This window comes from Trachurus japonicus, chromosome 7 (genome assembly GCF_045865225.1).
Source record: "Trachurus japonicus isolate A0001 chromosome 7, Traja_1.0".
NCBI lineage: Eukaryota > Metazoa > Chordata > Actinopteri > Carangiformes > Carangidae > Trachurus > Trachurus japonicus.
Genome location: NC_140913.1, coordinates 20,017,939 through 20,036,216, shown reverse-complemented (window position 1 = coordinate 20,036,216; position 18,278 = coordinate 20,017,939). Strand labels below are relative to the sequence as shown.

General features: G+C 41.2%; 1 protein-coding gene across 1 annotated transcript; it reads right to left on the bottom strand.

The window, feature by feature from the left end:
• Positions 1-329: 329 nt before the first annotated feature.
• On the bottom strand, positions 330-2,978 carry sp5l (Sp5 transcription factor-like). Its single transcript, XM_085781971.1, has 2 exons — positions 2,600-2,978; positions 330-2,197 (listed from the first exon to the last, which is right to left on the bottom strand). Exons 1-2 carry the CDS (start codon positions 2,651-2,653, stop codon positions 1,157-1,159), a joined length of 1,095 nt encoding a protein of 364 aa, XP_085638097.1. The 5' UTR covers positions 2,654-2,978; the 3' UTR covers positions 330-1,156.
• Positions 2,979-18,278: the final 15,300 nt, after the last annotated feature.

Below are 18,278 nucleotides of genomic sequence, written 5' to 3'. Positions count from 1 at the left end.
AGGCGAGACAAACAGCCCCATCAATGGGATGAGTATTTACTTTGAGGTGTGAAAATCTTTGAACAGCCTACCATGTTTGGTCTTCTTTAAGAGCTGCTTCCTTCACACCAGTGGCACAATGAGCAGCCTTTGTACCCCAAATGCAATCGAATCATCATTTAAATAAAATGTTAGATCTTTATAGGGGCTCTGGGGTACTCGCAGAAATTCACACCTTCAGGAGGGGCCGGTAAGAAGGTAAAAACCACAGACTCCTGCTGTCAGTCACACATTTACTTCACAATCAGTCATTAACATGTAAGAAAATAACAGAATTCGAAACAGTGGAATTGTTTCAGCAAGGACACTGTTTATTCAAATTTACATGCGGCCATAACCCCAATAAAATTGTTCATGATATTTATACATACTTTACAAAGAACTTAAATGTGTTCAAATGTTTGCTAATCTGGAGCAATGGTGCTTCACACTGCTGCTTAAGAGCAGACGAGATAAATCTGAAGATCAGAGACTCTCTTGTTTACATTTCAAAAGAGATCTCTACCTTGAAGCAGACAAATTAGGATATCTTTTTGGAATGAGAACCTAATTAACAACGGCAGCGCAGGCAATTTTCCATTCTGAACCCGCTCAGAGTGGAAACGATAGTTTTTATACAGCAACCGTTTTCACTGTACTAAGGCATTCATTTATTCTGAACATGATGACATGGACAAAATATTAAGGTACGCCTCACATCTGTGCCTCACCCTTCACAGAGATCAAATATTTACATTGTGAAGGTTGAAACAAGTTTTGATTTTCAAATCAGTCAAAATTTGAACAAATTGTTTAAAGGCATAAAATCAGTTTTGTTCCCGTTGAAATTCGTGTGGCATCTTGGAAAGTACAACGAATGCAGCAAAAACACTCACAATGTCACTGAAAAAGGTTTCAAGTTTTCTTTAAAGGTGGCTTGCCTCAAACAGCACATAATTACTTTTATTAAAAATGGTCTCTAAATATATTTTTATGGAACTACTTGAAGTCAAAAATAGGGTTTTGACAACAGAAGATGTTCAGGGAGCTTGATGCTTACCCTCTAGTGCAAACCTATGGCAGCAAGTGTGAGTCACACAGTCATTGATTATCATGTTTAAATGATGGATCACAGAGATTACTCTCTCTTGATATTGGCGAGCAGAGGGTCCGTGCTCTGTGAGGGTTGCCCAGACCGGCTCTTCCTGGTCTGGTGGGTCTTGACATGTTTGGAGAGGTGGTCACTCCTCATGAACCTCTTGCCGCACTGCTGACACCCAAAGCGCTTCTCCCCCGTGTGTGTGCGGAGGTGCCGTTGCAGCTCATCTGAACGGGTGAAGCTTTTACCGCAGAAGAGCCAGTTACAGATGAAGGGCCTTTCTCCAGCGTGCCAGCGCAGATGTGCCTTCAGGTGAGAGGTCTTCTTGTACACTTTGCCACACTCTGGGATGTGGCAGATGTGCAGTCTCTTCTTTCCGAACTCTAACCCCCCACCATTTGCCTGGCAGTTAGGGCACTTGCAGCGGCGGCAGCGGCGCGTGGAGCTCAGCAGCCCCTTGGAGGTGCCCTGGAGAAGGGCAGCTATCTGAGGCTGGTGGCCCAAAACAAGCTGTCTGCCCAGGGAGAAGGGATGGTTGGAGGGGGTGGCATTGGTCTGGGGTAGGCTCCACCACTGCTGCCCTTCCTCTACGTGGCCTCCAGGCAGGTGATGCCTGGCTGAGGAGTTCTGGAGGAAGCTGGGGAAGTTTTGCCCCACACTGTTGTGCTGAGGGTAATAGGGGCCACTGCTCTGAGGCTGCGTGGACAACACTTTAACAGGGGACAGTTCGAAGGAGTAGGATGAGGGAGGTTCTGCCGGAGGGGTGAGAGGCAGCTCATGGTGGTGGTGATGAGGGTGATGATGATGATGATGGTGACCCAGGCCAGACTGCATGTGTCCAGGGAACTGCACCTTGGGCACCGTGAAGGTCATCTGGTGTGTGCTGAGGGCCGTGCTGGGCGCCATGTCGTTGCTCCAGAGCTGAAACATTCCCGATGTGGAGCTGACCGTGCCCTCGTAGGGGAACTGGGAACCTTCTGAGCCCATGGCGCCTCCAACCTGCCAGGCCTGGCTACAGGTGGTGGCCAGGAAGGAGAGGGCGTTGGGTGCTCCCTCCGGAGAGGAGCTGGGTGTCCGGTCCTGTGTGGTGATTCACAAACACATATGAGATTACAGGGGCCACTTACACGGGTCAATTTAAAGTTTTATATCTAGGCTAATTGTATTTAAATAAGCATTTTCTTTTATATGAAACCTTAATAAAGCGTTTAACAATGCCCAATCTTAACCACTAGTATTTAAACATTTAAGTTAAATGATATTATGGTATGCTTTTTGTTGTTGTTGTTTTTTAAAGTCTGACTTGAATTAATATCAATTTAATCAAATTATTTTACAACTACTACAAGTTAAATCATTCTGATGTAGTCCTAAATCTTTTCATTCATTACGGACAAGTTGTGGAGACGTTTCACCGCCGCAAAAGCAGGAAATATGTAAATCCGCGTGCTCTGCATCTATAAAGATGATTATACAACAAACCTGTAAGAAGGTGTGCAAAAAGTTGTCAGTCCTTTGTATCGTCAGCGCAGCCATCTGTCCTCGCGCTCCTTCTCCACGCACCTGCAACACAAACTGCGTCTGGAAGCGACGACGCACGAAGTCTCAACTACTGCAGCTCTCAACGCGGAAGAAAAAGATTCACATTCGGGGTCTTGGCTCACTCCGGCACTATAGCAGAGCAGAGTGGGAAATCCCGCGTCATTCAAATGTCCACTTCAGTCCAGTTGGTAAACAGCCTATATATAGTATGTGTTTCAGTGTGCCACAGCACTCCAGATCAGTTGGCGTTGAAGCAGCAGAGGATGCCCGTCTGGAGTGAGAGGCAGAGAAATGCGCAGTAAATCCTTGCGATCATCTCAAAGGCGCTTGAGCTGCATCTTCTCTTTATAGAGAGAAAAAATCCTCTCAACGGGGTCTCCAGTATGATGCAGGAGAGCCAGTCAATAGAGAGGAGATGTGAAGGTGGGAGGGAGGAGGGATGGGGGGGGCGGCGGGTGGAGGGGCTGTTAGGTGAAGGGGTGGGCTACTGATAATTTCACTCAATTTCAACCAAATGCTGACCCCAAGAACTGACTCCTCCTCCAATTGTTCTGAGAGAGAGAGAAAAAAAAAAAAACAGAGGAAAGATTTGAGACATGACACTGAGTCTTCTACAGTGTTTACTTTTCAGTGCAACTCATCGGATTTAACTTTAAAATGTGAAATGAACTCATACAACAACTCTCATCCTCCACTGTTAAAAAAACAATATATTTATTTCTAGTGTTTCAGCAACTTGCACAAGAACAAAATAAAATGCTTAGTCTGTTAAAAGATCTAAGATTAATATAGCCTGCTTAGTCGAAAATATTTTTTCTCTCTGGGAGTATTTGCATACTGCTTCAACTCCACAGTGGGAATTCAAGTAAAGATAGTAAAGAGATTTTTTATTATTATTATTATTTGTGGCAACAATCAGTGATGCTATCTTAAGTGAAAAGTTGGGCGAAGTATGATTTTAAACCAACAAATACAAAATAAAGCAAACAGGCATCAATATTATATTTTATATGAAGGTGTAAAAGAAGACATACAACAGCTCACATCACTAAAGGGTGAAGGCATAGAATTTACACCAGAGAGATTTATGACACGGGACAAAAGTGAGTAAATTTAGTTTAGTTTTTGAAATTCCTGGTAATAACATATAAGCACATTTTGATTGTGTTAAATTAGAAATTTCACCGTATTGTAGGATTTATTATTTGGCTTAAGTGAAGTTAAATCATATACGCTGTAAAACTCGTCACTTGGTGGATGAATTGCTTTTGAACGGAGAAAAATAAATGAAGAGAGGGAAGTTTGGGAGTTATTTCACTTACTGTTTGATCATTAGTTTTCTCAAGAGGACACATGGCAAACTTTTAGGTGTCTCAATGCAGCCCCTGTGACAGAGACAGCCCGAGCATTTTCCCTCACAAAGCTAATTGATAAAACTCAATCAAAGCCCCAGAGTTCTCACCAGTAGGTGACATGTCAAATAGGCTGCCCTGTGTGACATTCTCACATTTCAGAGTTCAAGTAGAGGCCGCTTCAGATGTGCTCCATTAAATGCAGATTGAGGCTTAATCTCATTCTGTAAATCTGTTCACCATTACAGTATTAAGAGTTTAAATCCTGGCTGGGAACCTGTTTCTCATGTAAATTCCTAGTTCCTCACTTTTCCACTTCTCTGTGTTTTACAGACAGTGATCCTTAAACAAACACAGCCCCTAGGAGAAACCAGCTCAAATTAGATTGGATTGAGCAAAATGTATACTTTACAAATGAATTTGAACAGAAATGTAAGATTTCTTGTATTCCACACAGCTAATCTAGAATTAACAGCTTTTAAATAAATAATAACAAAGTGGAGATAATCACTAAACTGTAGGTACCATTTGGGTGAAGGGCCTTGTGAAGTCACTGGTGCCAGAGCTGAACTGAGATGAGTGCAGTCTACATTTTATGTCCTTGACAAGGAGACACATCAGCGTGAAACAAAAGATTTCTCCAGACTCACAATAACTTGCAGAGTTTATAGCTGTGGCCCATTAATAAATCACACAGATTGTGTTGATTTTAGGTGGGGGGCCAAATGGAGCAACTTGGGAAATCTGTGTTTTTATTTCATGATAATAATGTTGCTATTTCTTTATGAAAAAAATTACAGGATGTTGGAGAAAATTAATATTCCATTTAGCTAATGCTAAAAAAAAAAAAACATTTTAATGACTTCTAACTTCCTCAATTATTTCCTAATACATTGACTTGAAATACAAATTTGACAAAATAACTTCAGCAAGGTCCAACATCTGCAGACTGATACTGCAGTTTTAATATATATATAGCTATATATATATAAATAAATAATGTGTTTATGGTTTAGGAAACAAATTTCCCACTCAAATATTAGCAAACACGATGTAGCTCCAACATGCTATATGAGAAAAACACTGATTCTGAATTAAAGAGAACATTTGGGGATGACTGAAAATGCAAAGAGCAAAGAGGACATGAAAATAGAAGTGTATCTCTCAGGCAGAGGTACACTATGTCTCTGGTTTATTACGGAGCAGAAGTTGTTAATTACCCTGATTCTTATTTCCTGTCCCCTCTCTCCCCCACGCCACCCCACCCCCACTGTACTGCTTCCCAGATGAGTGGCTTTGAAGTGCAAAGTACTCTCTCCTCACTTTGAACTGTGAAAACAATGCTCATGTGGTGGTGCTTACCTTCCCCATGTTACCTCATTTAAATAGACCTGGATACGGCTTCCACAGTTTTCAAGGGAAAACTCATTTCCAGAGAAAGAGGTCCCTGTGTTCATTAAACAGCTGGTGAGATCGCTGGTAATCAGGTCCGCTCCGTCATACATTGCAGCCTGCTCTGACTGGGTGGCTACCAGCAACTTCAACTTCAAAACTGACACAGACCCAACAAGGCGATACAGATGCTCTCGTCTCGCTTCTGCAAAAGACAGAACAAAAATCAAAGAGAAAAAAAAAACAGAATTTAAAAGTCTACAGGGCTTTTCTGTGATAGTTTAATATCATTAACTCTCCCAACCCAGGAGGGGTTTTTAGTTCTTTTGCCTGTTATAGTAAACAAATGGTGTTGTTTTTGTTGCAGGCATCATCTTGCTCTTAAGCTCAGAACATAGAATATGCAAGTGACTACTCAAGCTGGTTTTATCATGCCTGGGGGGCAGTTTAAAAGCCTCAGATCACTAAATTGTCCCAGCTGTCTTGACCATCTGCACCCGAAAAAGGGCAGCCACGGAGGAGAGCAGCCTTTGTACTGGTGGCCATGTCAAAAAGCCAATTTTACAGCACTGTGCCGACTCAATGGCCCTCATGTGACAAATGTGGCCTAATGGATGAGACAGACAGCATGTAAAAGCCTGCTGCTGACTGTAGTGCCTCACTCTTTAACCATTCAGCAATCCAAGACAGGACAAGATGGTACGTAATTACCATGACACTCGGTTTCATTGGGACGAGGAGCAACACCAACAGCTGGACTTTACAGTGCAACAACTTGATACCTCATTCAGGAGTCTCTTTCCTGTTTTCTATTGAGGTTTGTTTGGGAGGGAAACACCAACTAGACACTGATGTTTGAATTACTCAGGCACACTTTAAGGTTCACCGCTGTAGAGTGGAGAAGAAGCACATTTTACATCAACCAAGACATTTTGTACTTTAGCGACACTATATTATTTCATAAGGTGTGCACATATCGTCTTCCACCAGTGAACGATTATAGTCCTCTGAAAGACTCACTTGTGTGTCTCTCTCAGTGTCTGTCAATACCCTCCTTAATACAAAAAAGACACCATTAAAATATCTGTTTGTTTCTATGAAGATAATGAGAAAATACAGGCTGAAAGCAGCAATTTTTCTTCTTCTGCGTTTAATCATTTTGGAGGAATACCTCACCCTATTAAATTATTCAGTCATTCATTGTTATATATTTTTTTTCATTGTGAGTACTTTTATTTCCAATAAGACTTTAAACTTCCCCAAGTTGATATGTAATTATTTCATTTTTACTTATGCCCATTGTAGCTTTCATTGCATAAAGGGATTTCATTTAAGGTTTTATCACCCAAGTGTCCTAATTTAGTTTGCAAATGAAATAAAATGGTAAAGTCTAACATGCTAAATCCAATCACACATAAATTAAAGCATAAATCACAGAACTGAATATTTTTGCACTGCTACTCAACCACCTTGCTATCGCAGCAGGATTCTGCAGTGATTCCCACCCCTGTACCAAGGTTTGCATTACTAGGTGAGTGAGAAGCAGAAAACTATAATAATTCCCTCATCTCTTGTCCATTAGCATGTACGAAAACCCCAAAATCTCCAGTCTTGGGCAGACACAGGCAGACAGCACGCATCTCCACTTGTCAAAGAAAACTTTTATCAATACCAAGAGCACTTGAAGTTTGTTTGCATTTTGTTTTCCAGCACTCTTAACAACTTCAGAAGTCAGATCACAGGAGTATCTGATCAAAGCGCTTCGTGGTTAGTTCTGGAAACACAGGAGTGCTACACCACGCTTTGATACTCCACATCAATATTTCAATTCAACAATCACTTGACATGCACCCATACTCCCAGAGACGAAAGACGAAAGGGGATAGAAAGAGAGAGATCCAGGGAAGATGGAGGGGGTTTGGGAAGTACATATAAAAGGAAGAGACTGAAGGAATCACTACCTTCTTCACCTTTGTGGTGGTGTTACAGAAAATGAACTGGATTGCCCTTTGCTACTAATCTACTAAAATACAATTTGACGGCGCGGTAAGTTTAGTCATGCGACAGATTTTGGTCAACAAATGACAACACATTTTGTTGCCTGGGAATTTCGTGTCATCAGATGAAAATAAAACCACAAATCAAACATCAAGTTTTTGTTCAGTAGACTCAGGATTCACACCAACTTCACTTATACATCAGCACTGAAGCTAAAACACTTGTCACAGACTGAAAATCTGAGCCGAGGATGTGTTTCATGTTTTATCAAAGGAAAGTAGTACAGGAACTCTAAAGTGATAAAGATGAATACAGTCCATCTGCCAAATGTCACTTTCATGGTACTTCATAATCATTTCATCATCTCGACAGGATATGACGTGCTTTGAAGATTTCGGCCTATAAAATATGGCGTTTGATCTGAAAAGAGACTTGTGGCAAAGTTGCATGAAAGACGTGTAGTCAATCAAGAGATAATAAGTGACACTTCTACTAAAGCCTCAAGTATGGTTCACAGCCTAGTGTAAAGGAGAAATAAATGGAGTCATTTACAGTTTACAGCCATTTAGATGAATAGTTAAAGATTTAGGGGAAATAATATTTTCATTGGTGCAGACTGTCAGATGAGACGATGGATACCACTCTCATTTCTCTCTGCTTAGTATAAGCCAGTTAGCATAGCTTAGCATAAAGGCTGTCAACAGGGGAAAAAAGCTAAATTTCATAAAAAACGTATTATGCTCAACAAAATGTAAATAATTAATCGTCGATCTTCAGAACTGCAGGTAGGTGGATTTGATTTAAAGGTGTAGGAATTACCCTCATCTAGTGGTGCTGTTGCATATCGGAACGTATTCTTGATGTTGCATTCACATGAAATCGGGCAGATGTCAGACAGACAACAGACGCTGCATATTACAGGATAAACAAGCGAAAACAAGAGGTCCGCCAGCACGAGGCAAAACAATACAGGCGTGACAATATGCTGTCATGGTGATGCTGTATTGTTTACCTGACCCACGTTTTACCGTCTTTCTCTCGTTGAGTAAAATGACATCCGGTTGGTTTGCCGATGGCCGTCTGCCTGCACCAAAATCAGTGCCTCCGTCCTTCTTCACACTACACAGTGGTGACAGTTTTAACAGGCGCTACCTCGGAAACTTTCTCCCCGAGCCGACAGCTCCGGTGAGTTTCTTTGGTTAAAGCAGAAGTAAGCGGAATGTTTGTGTTAATATAAGTGTTAAATAGTTATATCTTCCGACGGCAATCACTTATATAGAGTGTTTGGTCCGAAACACGGGTCTGTCAGTCACTCTGCTCTGCTGTAAGCTGAGGAGAAAACTTTCCTTGTAATCCTACAACCTTTATCCAATGAGGAGAGAGAACGGCATAAAGGGGCGGTCCTCTCTGTGTGTGCAGCCAAGGGATGCGAGTGAATGTGGTGACGTAGGGACGAGGGCGGGGACTGCTAACTCCATCGGCTGACAAGAAGTTAGCCAAAACGACCGGATCGCTTACTTCTGCTTTAATTACGGTGACGCTGCCAATGAACGTAAAAAATGGCGATGCAACATGGCAGCCTCGGTTTGGTGCGTCGCCCACTTATGTATTTGTAACGACTTGTAACAACTCATTCTAAGGTACAAGAAAGCTTTCATTTGTATGCGGGTGTGATTCGACTTAAGTTATACTAGAGCACTGGAAAAGAGAGTAACAGCACCACCATTGACTCCCGTGGTAAGAGTTTTGCGCCCCGAGTGGCAGGATATGGGTATTGCAAAAGCGCCCAGAAAACTCATTCACTCCAATGTATGTGTGTTGCCCACTTGCTTGTAAATTGATGAAAACGGCCGTGTTTTTGTTTTTAGGTGTCTTGGTCATATCAAATTATACTTATAATTTGTTTATTACAAAATGTAGATTGAAACATTAATGTGGACAACTGTTTTTTTGTTGTTGTTTTTTTTACTCGCCTATGTGTTAATGTTTATCTGTAAAGGGTCCTCAATGATGCTATTAACGTGGGTGATCTATAAATGTCCTTAAATTATTGAAAATACCACACTTGCTCATTCACCAACAATGCAGAGATGTCAGTTCTTGGGTGTTTTTGCAACACCCATATTCCGCCATCAGGAGGCGCTTCCATTGAACCAATGCGTGTTACTCTCTTTTCCAGTGCTCTAAGTTATACGTATTTATGAAAGCAATATTTGATTTTTTGCTAACAAAAAGCCAAATAAGTTACACACTGGAGCTTTAAGGCCAGGTTAATAGTTTAGCCCTATTTATACTATGCTAAGCTAACTAGCTGCTAGCTCTAGCTTTACATTGAGTGGTAGGCTATACGCATGAGGGTGACATCAATCTTCTCATCTCACTCTCTAATTTTCCCAAATTAGTGTTGAGTTGAGTTAACCGTTTAACCGTAAAAACAGATCTGCATTTATTCCTTTAATGTGTGAATTTCTATCAATAATAGAATGACGATTTGTGTGCATTTGTGTTGTAGCCTTTGTTTAGTTATCTATTTGCATTGTTTGAAAACCAGATACAAAATCATTATATCTGTCAAAATACTGATTGAATAGATTGTGACTGTTGTCTGCTGATAGTGTGTCAGTCAATTACCTGACATCCGCTGTTAATTTCCTGTTGACGCTTATAAAGTATCCACTGTTGCACCCTTTCAGTGCATCATGTTAATTCATTTCACAACACAACATTTAAAATTAATGATAACTAATTTACCAGGGAAAAAATGGATTGTTTATTCATAGGGTTTGCTGTGTAAATTCCCTAAAAAGATGAATTCCCTACAATTGCCTGTCTGTACAATGCCACATAAAATGAATAATAAAAAAGCAAATGCAGAGACAAAAGATAAAAAGAAACAATGGGATTATCCATCATAAAGCGTCTCCAAACGCATTTAAACAAAGATGAACAAAGGTAAATAATTAGCTGTAACACTTGACAATATCATTTACAGCCATCAAGTTAATGTGGGTATTGCATGCAGGGACCTCTGCCAATTGATCTTATAGCTTTGTTCAGTGGCTGTGGGAGATGTGAGCACCTGTCACCTGATACTGGTGTCTGATCTAAACTACTGTATTCATATGGGACTCACTCCAGAAGGAAATATATAAGAAAAACGGAACAAATTTTAGGCTATGCACCACCACCAATGTTTTAACACACATCTAACCTCACATTACAAACTTATTGTGCAGAATATTCTTGCTCCAACAGTAATATTTCACTGAAGGCCTATATATCACATTAAAACATTAAAGAAATCATATCTAAATTTCTACATATACTGCATCTCTCATAAATATTATCCAAGAAACCCAAATACGCCATCTGGGAAGAGGGACTCACATCTGAATGGTACCCGGTTCTCATGGCAAGGCTCAAGCTGATATCAGAAATGCAAAGCAGGAGCAGAGATACAAGGGCTACATGTGCAGAGGAGTGCCGCACAGCCAGAGCAGTAGATTTATTTGTAAATGTACGCCTGTGATGCCACTATCTGTTAAGCCCCTCAGTCAGCTCAGCCTGCGTAATGTGAGGGGAAGTGTCACCCTGTCACCACCATGCCAGGGATCAGCCTGCTGTTTGTGTGTACTGCGAACCAAGCCAAGCTTTGAGGAGGAGGGGAGAAAATGACACAGAGGCTCTTTCATCTAATCCTTGTGGTGTAATTTGCACCTCAGTAAGTTTAATTGATGACTACTGATCAAATGCTTGCCTTTGAAAATAAAATCTTTGGGATTGTTTTTTCCCCTTCAACCTGCAAAAAGAATTCTTAATGCACCTGATGAGAGGTTTCTAACTGACGGATCAGTTTGTGAGAGTTTGAACCCTGGTACAGTAGGAACAAATAAAAACTCCTGCCAATATTGTGTGCATTTCCTTTTATTCGCTATATTAACTTTATAACTACACAAACTTCATTAAGCAAACTTGGAGGGACTCTTCTTCCTTCCTACGGCAGAGAAGCGGCAGCAGCATATGCACCTGGGTTTCTGAGTGCATGTACTACTTCCTCCAGAGATCCAACCTGAGCGTCACTGTCATTCAGACAAATGGATAGTGACAGGCCGAGCTTATCAGTGTCAACGTCGGGCTGCTCTGCGGGACTTTGATTCCGCACTTTTCCCACAGCTGAACAGAAGGCTGTGCTTTGCAAAACAAACCAACAAACAGGGAACCTGAAGAGTGTGATGAAAGAGTAAACAACATGGCCCGGTAACATGCCCCACAACCATGACACTTCCTAAGTAGGTTACCATGGTGGGTAACCCAATTTACCACGTGCTTCTGATTGCACTCAGAACATGCTGAGAACTTCAGGAAGTTCACAGAGTCCCAGCGTCGTGAGGCTGATGAAGATTGATCTGTCTCAGGACCTTGGCCTTGAAAAATCAAATGGGCCCACCGCTAATGCCCTCGCACGTGTACATAGCAGTTCATTATCAAGAAAAATTATAGGGAGTCAATCTATTGATGTTGCTTAACTAATTGTAAAGCAGGGGATTCAAAAGCAGATGTTGCATTTCAAAGCAGTTGTGAGCAAGGAGACAGGTTATGATTTATGCTAAAATGTGTGGCTTCAAAGCGTCGAACGCGGCTTCTAAACAAATTGAACAAGTCAAGCGCTATTCACCCAGGACCAGGAGGGAGCCCAGCGCTTGTAGATCAGAGGCGCACGGCTGCCGCTTGTAATATCACTCAGTGGAGGAGGGGTCCCACTGGGGGGAAGCAGCACAGAGAGGCTAACACTGAGCGGTGCTCACACAGAAAGGAATTTATGTACGAATGCAGCTGCAACACCTGTGCAGAAAATACAACCCTCCTCCCCCCTCCACTCCCCCTCCTGGAGCATCATCCACACAGGGGGAGTGGAGAGGGGTGGGTAGCACCTTGAGACTTGACATCCTTTCTGTGGATGGCACTATTATTTGGGAGGAGATGGAAGAGATGGTAGAAGATACTGGGCCTATGTCAACATACTGATGCAATTTTAGTAAACAAGGATGCTTGTTGGGAAGATTGGTGGAACGGGGGAGGCTTTAAAATGTGTTTATCACTGTCTTCTAAAGGAGGCAGGCTATGTGAAATGTCTTTGGGAAAACAGATGATAACTGACTGGATTAATCTCAGATCTTTCAATAACTTCACAGGCCAAACTTGCAGATGTGGAGAATTAGAAGTGAGGGAATTTAAGATGGGTTGCATTCAGATTTTTTACATTGGATGAATGTGTTTTTTATGTGTGTGTTTTTTTTCTTGTTTAAAATATATATGACATGCAGGATATAATTAATTTCCTCGTGATTTGTGGTGTATGAATTTAAGCAATTTACAAATAGTAAATTGCTTTAAAGATAGGTGTATTATTCTGAATTTTATATTACAGAAGCGTTCCTCCTTGTTGACATTACCATACATGTAAAAAGACAGACTGCATGGACTTCTCTCATTTTTCCGTCTGTTTTCTTCTATTTGATGCAGCCTAAATTGGGACGGGAGAAACGAATTGCTAAATTTTTAATTAACTTCATAACATCTGCACTTGTGCTTTGAGAGAGCAGTGAGATTTCCTTTTAACCTATTCCAGCACATTTGCACACCAAGGTAAATCTTGATGCTGGCACTCTTACAGAAAGAAGGGGGAAAAAAATCAAAAATGGAAATGAACTCTCACTTGTGTGTGCAGATCAAAGAGGCAGAATTATTCAACTTTTTGCCATTGCTTGATCTTCAAAAAAGAAGAGAGAAAAAGTAGGAAAGATCTAGATGGATGAATCAGTTTGAGTTAGAGTGTTCTTCAGTTGTTTTATGAGCTTTCTTTTTCTTATCAGGTGTCTTATCGTGTACATCAGGATTTTAATGTCTCAGTTCTGGGCTGTGCTGGCAAAACAAACATATGCTCAAGTGTTGCTTAGACCATCCTCCAAAGTCTGCTTTAAATTATTAATATTAATAATAATAAAAAGTTGGAATCTATCTTCTCTTTCAGTAAATTTTACCAAGTCTTTTAAATTCCCCTGTCGCTGGTAATTTTCTGAAAAAGGTTGACTCATTAAGAAAGAATTAATTAAAATTTGATATTGGTATTTGTTTTAATGAATTACACATTCTGTCAAATATATATAGCACAGTAAATGCAAATAATCGGGGGCTCTGTTCAAGCTGAACGTCTCTTTACAACAGTCACTTGATACCTACATCTTCTGCACTCATGCAGCTCATAATCCCTGTCGACTAATATCCAAATACTGTGCTTCTGTTGATGCTGAAATATTTGAATTACTCTGCACAAGTCCCCCACACTGTTACCAGTCCAGCACTAAAATTAACTCAAGACCTTGAGATAGATTTTTTTTTTTGCACAATGTCTCCTGTTTGCTGTAAAAATGCCTCACTGTGCATTCATGTAAATTAGTAAATAATCATGTCGAACTAATTCAGTTATATTAACAGTTTGAAAAGGAATCAGTCCACTCTACTAAACATTCTTTCATCCAGTTTGGTTACTTCTTTTTTCACGCACTGTGAAGTACCATACCTTTATCACCACCCCACTATAGAGAGAGCTGTTGAGGAGGCAACAACAGCTGCTTAAAGACACAGACTGAAGACTCACAGGGACAAAACAGGGTTATTGTACCAAAGACAAATATTTACAATTTTATAAATGGATTTAAAGGAAAGATTTATTATTTGCTGTACGTTGACTTACGCATCCTTGACTCCTCTGTTGTTTTGATACCTTCCCCTCTTTGTTACAGTATGTCCTGTCAGGTCAGAAGCCTATGAAATCGGAGCAGCCAGTGAGCCCAGCCCCTCGCCCCCCCACCCCGGTCGCAGGCACCTGCACGGGCAGTCCTGACTGATGTGGGTGATATCACAGCACACCAAAAGCTCCTTTAACAAATCTCCCTTTGATACAGCACACACAATGATGTCTCTATAGGAACCCCCCCACACACCAATCTGTGCGAGAGTGTGTGTGTGTATGAGTCTCAGTCAGAGAAAGAAAATGGCACAAAGGGGAAAAAAAGACACAGTTAAATGAAACAAATGCTGTTCTGAATAAGGAGGAAAAAAACTTTGGTGCATTTGCTTTACTGTTGCTCTCCACAAGAGGACACTGCTCTCATATTGTATCCTCCATGCTGTTACAGTATATTAGCATTTGTTGTGTTTCTCCTTTGTGCTGTGCATTATTGTAAAATTTGTGATCTCTATTTAGTCTAAATAACAATTCTGCGTCTTGCTCCTTTTAGGTAAAGAATTATAAATTTTCCAAAATGTAAATAATGGAACTATAAAAGTTTAAGTGGCTACATGTGTTGAACAAAGGCAGCATTCAAAATAGTAAAAAAAAACCCAAATGGCAAAGATCCACTGATTCCATTCTGTTTGCCCATGTAGACAGCTGTGGGAGTCATATGTTGTACAGATTTTAACGCTGTCTGAGTTTGGATAAAACTAGATCCTACATTTTTGAGACAATCTGCTCTTATTTGTTCTGAGAATTTCTATAAAATAATTTATAAAGCTTCCAAAGATTCATTCATTCATCAGAGAAAATGTTTCCATCCCTCACATTTAACAACAAACACGTTGCTCTCAAGGCTAACAGAGGATGACAAACCAAGCTTACTGACTAAAATGAACTGAAGAATTACTGTGACTTCCAGAAATCAGCATCCAAACTCAAACTAAATCTCATCTTTTGTAAATCTCAAATACAGTGCCTGACAACAAGCAAGTGTGTAAAGCCTTATTTGTATTTTTTAAACAGATGTGGTTCACAATTATGGCATTAAATACAGCAAAAGAACAGCAAAAATGAATTTCTTAAACTGATTGAATATCAATATTTGAGATACCAAATCTAACTTTTAAAAAAATCTAAAATTAAACAATCAGGGAACTCAATTTCTGACTCTTTTCTTTTTTTAATTTTTGATTTGCTTGACTGGTCTGAACAAGCGTCACAGGCTTGTGTCATGTCGGCTCGTCCTACAAACCCATGCAGAAGGACTTTGAGCTCCTACCTTCATGTTCCCACAGATACATACAAAGTCTCCTTTGTGAGGCTGCATCGACTGCACATCTGCTGAAAATAATACAATGGCTTTACACTCAGACATTTGAATGGTCATTTTAAACATCCAGCTGTTAAAGTTTAATCTCTCATTTGATGTATATGATTTTTCCTATACGATATTATATGCCTGGTTGCATGGATGTATGTGCTGTTACATCTGACTGCAATATGGCTGCTGTTTGTGGTGCGTAATAAATTCAACTCAACTTCCATACACAACTGGCTGTGTGTTAATAAAAAGGATTAATTTATCAAAGTTTGCTGAGGAGAATCAAACTCTAAATACCACATTAATTTGATCTCACTTATACACTGCTGCATCCATCAGTCCCTCACCATAGCTCATCAGTTTACAGACCTAGTCAGTGTAATAAATCTAATACCTTGACCTAAACAGATCACTTGTAACTTGTCCACGGGTCAATGTGGTGCATCTGGCTACAATTTCAGTGTCACTGTCCAGTAAATGGCCAGTGCTTTATGCATGTATCAGTGTTTACAGAGCTCCTTTCTTTAGCTATTAACATGTTCAACAAAAAATAAAGAAAAATCAGGAGAGCCTCATTTTGACCAGTGAGGTGGGGGAGGACCCCAGGCTCTTGGCTTTGTCTGCCTGTTGAGTGGGGCCATCAGATAACAGCCAGGACAATGGCGCTCCATTCTGAGGGCTCTCTTAAATGAGCAGGAAGTGCCGGTGAGCGCCTAGCCGAGGCTTCTGGTGGACTCCCTGGGGTCCGCTCAGCCCTGACAGAGCACGCCACTGCTGAATGGCTGGAGAGCAGGAGAGGAAATGAGAAGCTGGTGGCCACCCAGCCGGAGCCACGGGTGGCCTTTGATGCTGAGCAAGTACGGATGGGAGCAAGGGAAAGGTGATGGAGAGGCAGAGGCAGAGGCAGAGGAGGAGAAAGGAGAGGAGGAGAAAGGAGAGGAGAAAAATGGAGAGGAAAAAGTGGTGGAAAGTGGGAAAAGGAAAGGAGAAATGACAAAAGGAGAGGAGAGGAAAAAGAAAAAAAAAAGAAAAAAAAGATACAGGCCATCAGTGTTGGTGTCATAAAATACTGAAGTTGAGTTCCTTCTTCTGCAAGTGTGAAAATATGCCAGAACACACTGGTGTCCAGCTCAGGTGCACACTTCATGGACATACCCAAACCAAAAAACCATCAGACTCTGACCTGTGTCACTGTTTTTCATTATATCATGTCATGCAGTGTATATGACGCTCACAAGGTTTAGGAGAAGAGGGTTATAAAAACACACTGCTGCTGCTTTTGTACTGGTTCTAATTTCTATCACAATCTGCAGTAAGACAAAAGCCCCTTCTCTGGTTCGTCCTTTGTTGTCTGGCCTCAAATGTTTGCATAAGTGATGCACGGTGTGGCAGGAAGGTCTGGCACTGACCCTGGCAGTCAGTGCCTGGGTCCACGTCTCCCCACCCTCCACCCTGCTGCTTTCAGCCTGGTACGTGCTGCTGTGGAGGGTGTGTGGTGAAGCAGCAGCTCCGTAGTTGACTTCATAGAGCTCTCAGGCTGACGTCAGTTTTGGAATATCACTGAATGGAAGTAGGAGTTACATAAGAGACTGCAAATGGATGTGGTCACAACTGCAACAGAGTACTGCAGCCTTGTACTGTGGATTTTCAATGCCTTGAGCACCATACATTTAATTCCATACCCCCATTGTATTGGAGTGAATGCAGAGTGACATTTTAACAGCTGAATGAGAGGAACTTCCCTGCATACCATAAAACGGGAGGCAGTTTATATATTAAATCGAACTGTATCTTAATAACCAAAAGCTGTCGATTCAACATTTTGGGCACTGAGCACAACACACCTCCCATGAACTCTGTGTGAGGTAAGCCTCGATGCACTAGTGATTCTCAAGGACCCACTCTGTCAGAGTCCCACGCACAAGACAACACACTAGAGTCACTTTGGCAAATCAGTGCAGACTCCTGTTAACTGTGGCTGATTTCAAAGTCTGAAAAGAAGAAACAGGCAGACACTGTGCATCTTTAAGTTCTTTACAGACTCATGTGCCTCAATTCAACATTTTAAGATGACGCCTGTTTTTCTGTTTTATAGCCCACTAGCACCTGGGACTAATTATTATTCTCTGGTGTACAGTCAAGAAAAAATTACAGTAGGGTGTTGCCTGAAGGCTCTGAATGACAACACAAATGTTTCTTGTTGTGTTGAATGCCACAAGTACTCTACAGCTGAAAGTGAATCTAGTGTTGGCAGAAGTGTTGAGGTGAAGTAGACAATGCAGCAGTGGCTCTTACAATGTGGTTCAAGGCTGTGTCGCCATTGTGTACTTGAGCTGCACAATGCTTTGGCATGGGCTAGGAAGTGACACATCCCATAACCAGACTCTCCAGTCAACGCAGGGCCTCTGTGGGTCAAAACAGCTCCTCTGAAAGTGCCAAGAGCTGGGAACAAACCTGCTGTATTGCCTGATGGCAGGTTTAATAGAGGGAATAGAGTGTGGACTGTTGGAAATACTAAAGTGCTTTTTTTGTTTGTTCATGATTGGTACTATATCTGGAACCGGGCCCTACAGGACAGCGACTATCAGCAGATGAAGGATGGTCAGATCAGATGGGAGTCCAGGGCTCACCTTTTGTTCTCTTCTGACAAACAGGCTCCTTGGGCAAAGCATTGGTGTCTTTATTGTCTGTTAGAGAAGAGATGGAGCTCTGTAAAAATGCACTTTCTTCACCAGCAGCAGACCAAATAATTCTGGT

Bases quoted from the DNA above. Each gene is read 5' to 3' on its own strand.
- sp5l (XM_085781971.1), bottom strand. From the start codon at position 2,653: ATGGCTGCGCTGACGATACAAAGGACTGACAACTTTTTGCACACCTTC. The intron at 2,198-2,599 runs GTTTGTTGTATA...ATCACCACACAG, and splicing joins TTTTGCACACCTTCTTACAG to GACCGGACACCCAGCTCCTC.